The sequence below is a fragment of the Lathamus discolor genome, chromosome 19 (assembly GCF_037157495.1).
Source record: "Lathamus discolor isolate bLatDis1 chromosome 19, bLatDis1.hap1, whole genome shotgun sequence".
In the NCBI taxonomy this organism is placed as follows: domain Eukaryota; kingdom Metazoa; phylum Chordata; class Aves; order Psittaciformes; family Psittacidae; genus Lathamus; species Lathamus discolor.
Window position 1 is genome coordinate 4,894,356 of NC_088902.1, and position 9,952 is coordinate 4,904,307.

Here is a 9,952-nt window from a genome sequence, read left to right on the forward strand (position 1 = left end):
TGCTCTGAGGTCTCCACACAGCTTCTCTTCTCCAGGCTGAACAGCCCCAACTTTCTCAGCCCGTCTTCATATGGAAGGTGCTCCAACCCCTGAGCATCCTCGTGGCTTCCTCTGGACTTGCTCCAACAGCTCCATGTCCTTATGCTGAGGACACCAGAACTGCACACAGTGCTAAAAGTGGGGTCTCATAAGATCAATCCATAATTAGTAGTTGATTTGGATAGAGCTGACAACTCATATGAATTCAAATCCTGGAAGCAAAAGAGAAACCCTGCCTCATATCTTGACCCCAGAATGAGAACATTGCAGCAGGACTTCAGGATGCATCAACTCGGACACAAAACCAGTACGGATAATTCAGCACAGCTCCATGTGCAGGCCCTGCAGTTTACATCCCTTTGGGTTATGGTATTGTATTTACAAGTCCAAACTAAACAGACATAAGCCAGGTTAAACCAGAGCCCACACACAAAGTCCTTCCCGTTCACTAAATCCCTGCTGGAGTCACCTCTTGTCTAAACCCAGCTGCTGGTTTAACAAGGTCTGGTACTATGAGTTGTTGCTATCACAGGATTTCAGAGGTAAAAAAGCAGAAAGCTTTGTGATAAAATCCTCTGAGCTGTCCAAGAAGTGAGGAATGACAAATTATAAATAGGAGGTGGCTTCAGACAGATTCCAGAAATGGATGGTGAGCAATCACTGTGGCAAATCAATGCCCTGGCTCAGAGTATCAGAGAGGGGCCCGGCTTAGTTTTACCCTGAAAAGGCAGTGACACATACAAAGCTAATGGCAGGTGGTCATTCTGCATTCTGTGCATCTCACAAAGATTTATTGAGCAAGGCTGAATGCTGGAAAAGCAACGTTGAAAGTGCCTGTGTCCCTCTGCAAGGTCAGCTTACTGTAGTATGGAAACATTTCTGGGGAGGCTCTCACCAGCTAGGACAGGGCTGTTTGCTTCAGCTACAGGAAACAAGCTACAGTGAAAAACAGCATTAAAAACAGGCACAGCTTTGAGTGAATTTTCAGCTGCTTTCAGATATGGATAGTTAAGCTGAGAGCTTAAAGCTGGAAGGAGACTGATCTTCCAAAACTTGAACATGGAAATACTTGACAAGAGTGCACACGGATGTGTTTTCTAAAAGACGAGTCATTTGGAAGACTCTGCAAGGTAACTGGTAGCAATGAGTACAGTCATGAGAAACTGTGTAGGTGTCTGAATCAAGAATTTTGATGTTCATGACTATCAAGAGCTTGATGAGGGGAGGGAGGCCTGACTGGGGATTCGGCAGTCGGCAGTGCAGGAAATCACTCCGGGAATCCAGAAAAGCCAATTTCCTCTGGAAAAAAAACCCAAACATGTTTTAAGGATTCAGTATTTAAGGATGGTTCTGTTCCACCGCAGTAAGAGATGCGCCTCTGCAGCAAGGGGAGGAAATAACATTTGGCACTTCAAGCTGCGCATGCTGGACCTCCATCACACAGTCGTGCTCCAGAAGCTCCGACAGACCACACCACCCTTCATTTGCAAGATGTTGACAGCAGCTTGTACCATGTCTCTGCATAGGCCTCTGTGGACTGTACTCCCTGTGAGTCTGTTCTTAAATCCATTCATGCTGAAGTGAGCCCTGTAAAAACAGGCACCCAAATCCCCACCAGATAATTCCCTCGGGATTCTTACAAACTGAGTTCTGTGCTGGGCCACCCTGAGCACCTCCTCCTGCAAGTGGCACCTTCCAGCCCTGTGCCGATCAGTTTGCTGCAGCCCAAGAAAGGAGATGGCAGGGACAGCTGCTGCACCTCCTTCAGCAGGGCAGCCGAAAATAAACTGCAGGTCAGACCCCAGGATTTGTACTGGGCACCTTCACCATGCTGGGGCTGTACCGCGATCACCAGGTCAAACAGCTCACTCCTTTGGAAAGCTTGCAACTGGAGCGGGGAGCCTCCATCCCCCTGGAAGGGGCTGGGCTGCTCTTGCTTTCAACTTCTTATCCCAGCCCTGTGCACAAACACAGCTCTTTGAAAAGCAGAGCAGCCATTGCAGAGTATTTAATGCTTCCCCTGCCCTCATTTGTATTCGAAGGTTAGAAAGAAAAAAATACTGATTTATACCACTCCTTATGTATTTCCCTCTCTCAACCTTCTTAAAAAGACTGCTCTAACATGGACAGTCTGACGGGCCTGTGTGACTGATGGTATATAATAATCCCCAATTGAGAGCTGGCATATCAACTCAGAAGTCTTGTATTTTAATAGTAGCCAGTTATTATCTCAATATATTTAACACACAGAACTTAAGATGCCTCACAAGCCCCACAGCACCTAATCCAAAGTCTCTAAACCTGTTTGTAACAGAAACAGCTCCCAGCCCCTAACGCTTACTGTTTAAATAAGCAAGAGGCATTCTAAGCTGTGACGATAACACCAGGCTGAGGGCAGTTCTGTCTAGGTTACAGCTGAGGGAGTTCTGCACATGAACGGTGCCTTAATGTCCCAGCAGGTTTCAGCCCCAGCAGCAGGAGCTGCAGGACACCGCTGGAAGCAGCCACCCTTAAGCATTGCTTTCATTGCTCATGCCTCAGTTTCTGCCGAGCTGGCTTCCAATCTTATCAACCCATGTCAATTCAGACAAGTGTGCAGCACGAAAGGCTTGTCTCCACCTCTAAAGCAGGCTCAAGAATTTTATTTGCAGAAGTCAGAAAGCTTTCAGCATTTGGGAAATCTAAAAAGCATTCCTTAAAATATGTTTGCTTCCTGAAGGAGATTTCCAGCCAGAGCTTTGGCCTGCCCAGCACCACTGCTGTGGGGATGAGAACCTTTCCACAGGCAGTGCTATGGGACCAGGGGCAGCACTTCTACCTGCTGGATAAAGGAAGTTGTAGCTGAAGATCCTACCAGCTCACTTGCTCACTGTTTATGGGGAGCAACAGCGCTTGACTCATGTAATCACTACATAGGATAAACAGAGGCTGAGGAAGGAAACAATGAAGATACACACTTCCCATCACAAATAGCCATCCACTTACTAAAGCAGTGGAGGTTTCCTCCCAGCGCCCAGTAGCTGAGTGAATGCTGTGGTTGGCTTCAGCTCCCAGAAGCCCAACTAACCAGTTGGGAAACTGCTCCTCACCAGAACAAAGGCCCGCTTCCTCCAACTGCTGCAGAAGCAGCACTTCTCTCAGGCTCTAACTCAGTTCAAGGTTAGTTTGTTTAGTCTAGAGTTAATTCTGCCCACTTAGGAGATTGTTTTGAAGCTGAGATGCGAGGGACAGACAAACTAACCCACAGGGACAGAGCATCAAGCCAAGAAAGAGACTGAGTAAGCCAAAAGCAAGAAAATAAAAGCATTAGGTTGGTAAAAGAGCCCTTCAGACTTTAACTAGATGTGTCTAACACACTCCTGGTGCACTGTAGGTAGCTTCCAAGCTCTCTCGCTTCATTCAGAGTACATAATACTGTATTCCCATTGATAAGTGAAAGCTAAAAAAGCCCTATTTCACTTACCCTAGTGACAAGCCCTATTTTTGACAGTGTCATATGTCTCATTTGCTCACTTGATGAGCAGCGTTAAATACAGTACAAACAGCTTGCAACTTCTATTTTCACTGGCAGAAGCATACCTTCGGAAAGACACTTTGCAGAGTGCAGTGGAAAGGTACGACTCCCCCCGGATAACCTTCTCTTCCCAGGATTCAGGTATTTTTAGGCAACGCAGCCACTCAATGTTAAAAACACATCTTGATGTATGACACTGTCGTAACCGATGAGAAGAGCATAAGCAAAACTGCCTTGAAGTACAGCTGTGATGCCCCAAATGTGTATGTATCACCTGAATACTTCATTGGAGTGTTTCCATGACACTTTATGTACATTGTGTTGTATCCTCAACAAGGCACAAGCTAGCTTTTACCTTTCGCTAATTAAGAAACTTCTAGAAGCTGCTGCTATAGGAGCACTGTGTGGGCAATGACTGTCAGGTCCACCTCAGTTACCCTGTGAAACAAACCCAGGCTGTTTCAGCCACCACTGCAGTTCCAGCCCATGCTCCATGCTCTGTCCCAGCTGGAAAAAACACCAATCTATATGGGAGCTCTCTTCCCTCCCCTCTGTCTCCCAGATTTTGGATCCATGTTGGCACCTCAATGGTTCTTCCAACAGTCTCTAGGCTGCTGCAATTAGGGAGAGCACGGATGCTGCTTCATAAAGCTCTGAAGAGCAACCAGACAAGCCTGTGGTGTTAGAGCCCTGGCTCAGGAGGAGGAATAGCTTACACTGGGACTGCCAAAGAGACTGCAGCCTCCTCTATTTAACCCAGAATCACTGCACAAAGTACTGATTTTCATGAAGCAGCTTCTGAACTACCACAGTGCCCAGCACCTGAAAATCAACCAAAAGCAAGTACCAAGGTACTTTAAGAGTCTTGTAAGTGTCAGAAACCCAGGAGTTATTTCATGAGCAACTCATGTCTCCATGGAACAGGCAAAAAGGAAAACAGCAGGTAAATCAAAGGGCAAGCAGCGGATAAACAATCTTTTCTGCTGTCATCACTGGTGAATCAGCCCTTAAAGATGCCTTAAAGAAGCATTGCCTGTTCCACTGGGAGACGCCTTCCCAACTGGAAGCACCAGAACTTTTTCCCTTAAGACTCAATTTTCATTAACGTTTACTCCCCAGTTCCATCTGTTGCTCAGGAGGAAGAGGAAACATTTCATGCCCCCTTCCCACCACCTCCAAACACCAAAGATGTCCAACTGTCTCCACCAGTTTGTTTCACCTATTGGAAGTGGTTTTCTTGCTTTATAAGCGTTCACTCACACTTAGGGAAATGTCTCCCTTTCCTTAAGCACTTCCAGAAGTTGTGGATGCCCCATCCCTGGAAGCGTTTAAGGCCAGGTTCATGTTTGGGGTTGGAACCAGATGATCTTTAAGGTCCCTTCTAATCCTTAACCATTCTATGATTCAATGCTTCTGCATTACACACAAGCCATTGCCAAAAATACACTCTAGTCAATGAATTAAGTTAATCACTGAGAAGATGGGACTGATGTTCACCCAGAAGCATTTTGCAGGCACTGAGGTAAAGTATAACTGAAGCCACAAGGCAGGGAGCAGACACTGGCCTGTGGTGTGGGTTTATGCTGCACCTGATGCTCCCAACAAGAAGCACGACGCAAGCTGGAGGCTCAGAAGCACCGCTTGTAATTTAAAAGGTTATTTTCAAAATACAGCTTCACAGCTAAATATAGCCAAGGCAGCTCCTCACCCAGCGAGTACACAATGGCTCTTAGTCACAGCGGACCACGCTCTAGAGAAAGTGCAGGTTTACTGGTGCTGAACGTCACAGCACATTTGGGGGCACTGGGCACATCAAGCCAACTAACCCAAGCTGTAAGATTGATCTTAGATTTTGCAGAAGCTGAATGTGACTCTGGTAAATTCAGTCAACTGAATGTGTTCCCATTTCCATTGCCGAAAAAGACACTTGTTTGTACCCAGTGAGCCTCACTTAATATTAAGTTCTTTAACTAAAGATTTATACCTGATCTTCCCTTCACAAAGTCAACTCTTCAATATGTGGGGTTTTCCTTCCTCACTGCACAGCCACTTGGTTTTACAAGCATTAAACCAGAGCAGGTGGTCACCACCATTGCCCCCTGTATCTCATCACATTTTGGGTCCAATACTAAGAGAAGTTATAAAAACATCCTCACGTCTGCTCCACTCATGTCATTTGTCAAGCAGCACTTTGGGGACCCTCAGCCCTCAGCCTAACCACACCTCAGCTGATGCTTGAGCATAGGCAATATCATTCCCCAAGACACATAAAACCAGACCTATTCTGGACCTGCACAGTGATAAGGGACTCACAGCAATCTCTCCAACCTGACAATCAGCATTTTCACCTGATACAGATTTCTAGACTCAGGATACACACGTACAACAAAACCTTTAACAAACGGGTGTCTGTTCTATTTGGGTGCACAAGAACATCTCTTTGGTGTTTTGTCAGAGATGTGCAGATGAGAAACTGTTACTACAGCAACAGGGCACTGAAACCAAGTTTTTATTAAAGTCAAAGTCAAGCCAACCTCCCTCCCTGTGAAGTTGCTGAAGAAAGAGTTGCTGGTACAGCTCCCATCTGGTCCGCCACTCACTCAGCTAAAAGCTCTTTCAAGTATCAAGCCCTCAGTGTTACAGCACAATGTTACTCCATCCTTACCTCCTAAGACACCATTACACCACTGTTTAGGTACACAGAATTACAGTTGCAGCCTACTTGTCAATACCTGGCTTGGCAAGAGGTCTGACCTTGCAGAGATCATGGTCTGGTGGGTCTAATACACTTCAGGATACTCTGGTGGCCAAGCCTCACGTTACATACATCAAGAAGATAACATGGGTTCTTCTGAGGAGATCACAATCAGTCCTGGCTGGGAAGCCCTCATGAAGTAATCCCACTTCCACTACACTTCTACCCACCTTAGATTCAGCCTTCTTGCTTGTTGAAATGCTTTCAGTAACCAGCTCATACTAGGGCCTATATGATTACTTACTGATCTGCTAATACATGTATTCGTGCTGTCCGGGGATTACTAACATAGTGTAACCTATTTGCTATACCAAAAAAGAACAAGCTGGTGCATTACAAAGTTCACTGCTTTGCCAACTGAAGCTGTACCCAACCTGTCGGTCCATAAATTCCTATGCTCTTTGCTTCACAACTTATTTTTGGAACTCCAGAACAAAATGAACAAATATCGCTGCCCCTCGTTCAGTGACAGCCACCAGCAAGTGAGCTTCTACATGTCCCAAATGCTTCAGTTCAGTAATACCAGCCCAGCAAAGAAGAAAGCCCAATCAACTCAATTATCATCCTGCGATTTGTGCTATTAAAGCATTATTCTTTACAAACACATTATTTCCAGATGTTATTCCTGGACTGCGCTGTTTTTCCCGGCCCCATCGCTACGCTCCATGCTTAATCTACCAGATCTTGAGCTAAGAAAATGTTCTTCCTGAGCCTGGCCTGGATTCAAATCAGATCCATGTCACTGACCAGATGCAACAATCTGGGACACCGATTTCACAAGCCCTGCTGAATCCTGAGCCAGTCTTCAACAGCAACAGGTTTCCCAGTATTAAAGGACAGTGATTTCACAGGCTCCCTCACATTCCTGCTCATTTACACAGTGACAGCGACGGGTGAAACACAGCACACGCTTCCAGACAGGGGAGGCTTCAGCGCTCCGGAGCCAACTTCTGCGCCCACTTTTGTATCATCTTCAGCACATTTGGATGAATATTAATAGAATCCATGTCACCTGTCTGAGACGCGGGCACCCTCCGCTCTCTGCCAAAGAGCGGTTTGGGGAGTTTCAAGGCAACTCTAACACAACACAACACAGAGGCGGAGGAGACGCTTCTGACCTTGCAAAAAACACACACACACCCCCCCCCCCCCCCCGGCGGGAAATCCTCCCTATTTCAGCAAATCCCAAGCACAAAGAGGAAGTTTCCCAAAAATGAATGAATCGGCTCTGCCAGCCCACTGCTTTCTTCTGCTAACTGAGCCACGCAGTGCCCCTGTGAGGACCGGAACACGCTGCCCTGAGCACGGCACCGGGACACTGACGGGGCTCCAAGCTGCATCGGTTATAAACAACCCGCTGCACCCCCGACAGCACCGGGGCACCCCCGAAACGCGTCCTCCCGAGCCCCGCTGCCCCAGTGAGGAGCGCAGGGAGGCGTCGCGGAGGGATGAGGCCGAGTCCCCCCCCCCACAACAACCCCCAGCCGGGGCCCGACACCCCCCGCCCCAGCGCCGGGCCGCCGGTACCTGGTGCAGGGCTGTCAGCCCGTCCACGTTGGTGGTGTTGATGCGGGCGCCGCGGCCCAGCAGCCGCTTCACCTCCTCGGTGTCCCCGCTGGAGCAGGCGGCCAGGAAGACGGCGCCTTCCTCGAAACGGACGCGGGACCCCCCATCGCCGCGGTGTCGGCCCCGGCCGCCCCCCGGCGCCACGGGCTCCTGCTCGGTCAGGGAGCCCTTCCAGCGCCGCAGCTGCTCCGCCCGCCGCAGCCGCGCCGACTCGGCCCGCTTCCCGCCCAGGTGCTCCGGCTCGGACATCGCCGCCGCCGCACTGAGGCGCAGGGACCGCGCCGCGCCTCAGCCGGGAGCGGGGCGCAGCGCCCCCGCCGCCATCTTCGATACGCCCCCACCACCGCCGCCGCCGCGCCCGCGCCGCCCGCGCCCCGCGGCATGCCGGGACATGTAGTTCCCGCGGGTGCCGCCGCACCTGCCCGCGCAGGAAGGACTACAACTCCCGGCAACCCCCGCGCCGCCGCTGCACCTGCCCGGCACCGGACTACAACTCCCAGCAGCCCCCGCGCGCCGCCGCCATCGCACCGCCCGCCTCCCTCCCACCGAGCGAGCAGCGCCGCCCGCCGGTCCCGGGGCACCGGGCAGGGCCGGGGGGCAGCCATGGCCGGGGCGGCATCAGCCCCAGAGGAGCGGGGCGAGGGGCACAGCCCCACCGGCCCCAGCGGGTTCCCAGCCCTGCCGGCCCGAACCGGGAACGTTTCCAGTGGGGTTTGGCTCCATTGCGCCTTCTCGTGGCTGCAGCGTCCCTGCAGCAGCCCGCGGTGCTCTGCGTGCTGAGCATCCCTCTCCTGGCAGGCGGCGACGGTGCCCAGCGGAGGGGCTGCCCCCTCCGGTTGTTCTGCGGTACCCAACAGGGGAATTGCCTCAGGTTATTCACCGGAGGAACCGCAGGAGCGCACTGCTCAATGGCCACTGGCACGTCCCCCAGACCAGTGGCATTTCACAGACCGACACACTGGGTTGTGTTGGAAGGGACCTTAAAGCTCCTCCAGCTCCAACCCCTGCCACGGGCAGGGACCCCTTCCACTGGAGCAGCTTGCTCCAAGCCCCTGTGTCCAACCTGGCCTTGAGCACTGCCAGGGATGGGGCAGCCACAGCTTCTCTGGGCACCCTGTGCCAGCGCCTCAGCACCCTCACAGGGAAGAGCTTCTGCCCAAGAGCTCATCTCAGTCTCCCCTCGGGCAGGTTCAAGCCATTCCCCTTGGCCTGTCCCTACAGGCCCTTGTCCCAAGCCCCTCCAGGTTCCCTGCAGCCCCTTCAGGCACTGGAGCTGCTCTCAGGTCTCCCCTTCAGGAGCCTTCTCTTGTCCAGGCTGCCCCAGCCCAGCTCTCTCAGCCTGGCTCCAGAGCAGAGCTGCTCCAGCCCTCGCAGCAGCTCCATGGCCTCCTCTGGCCTCGCTCCAACAGCTCCACGTCCAACAGCTCTGGTGTTGGGGCCCAACATCACTTGTGCTTTGAAAGGCTACATTCAAAATACAGCTTCACAGCTGCAAAGACAGCTCCTCACGCAGCAAGTGACACTGGACGGCACTCACAGCAGCTTCTATTCATGGCTCTGCAGCCGCACTTCCTCTAGGCTGTTCCCAGGATGTTTGGGCATGGGGGTGACCAGCGTGTGTGGTGGGGGCATGGCAAGGGCTGTGGAACATCTGAAAGGCATCTCTTCATTGAGGTCAGGCACAGAAACAGGGCAGCGCTGGAGTCACTGTCCCTGCAAGTGTTCACACACCGTGGAGACGACGCCTTCAGTGATGTGGTTTAATGGGGACTTGGCAGTGCTGGGGTATTCTTGGGCTGGGTGATCTTAAAGGTCTTTCCCAACCTAGCTGATTATATGATTCTATGGTTCTGTGATGGCACATACACTTGTCAACCAGCCCGTGGGCTTTAGGGAGCCGCCACGGCTGCTCCAAATGCTTCACCCCGTATAATGGATGGGAACCTTGCTGAGAGCTGATTCCCCCTCACAACTGAGAGACATTGCAAAGTATGTTGTTTGCCACAGTGTGTTGTATTTCCAGCTGGAAGTGTGGGCCTGGATGATGATCGAGCGATAACTGGTGAAGTATTTCTTCT

At 51.1% G+C, this 9,952-nt stretch overlaps 1 protein-coding gene across 5 annotated transcripts in view; it reads right to left on the bottom strand.

Moving 5' to 3' along the window:
- PPP1R12B (protein phosphatase 1 regulatory subunit 12B) overlaps window positions 1–8,208 on the bottom strand; it is a 105,468-nt gene extending 97,260 nt beyond the window's left edge. For all 5 annotated transcript variants that reach the window (XM_065698576.1, XM_065698575.1, XM_065698573.1 and 2 more), the window contains exon 1: window positions 7,836–8,208. In XM_065698576.1, the coding sequence (XP_065554648.1) occupies window positions 7,836–8,123 (288 nt within the window). In that variant the 5' untranslated portion in view covers window positions 8,124–8,208. The remainder of the gene's footprint in view (window positions 1–7,835) is intronic.
- Window positions 8,209–9,952: the final 1,744 nt, after the last annotated feature.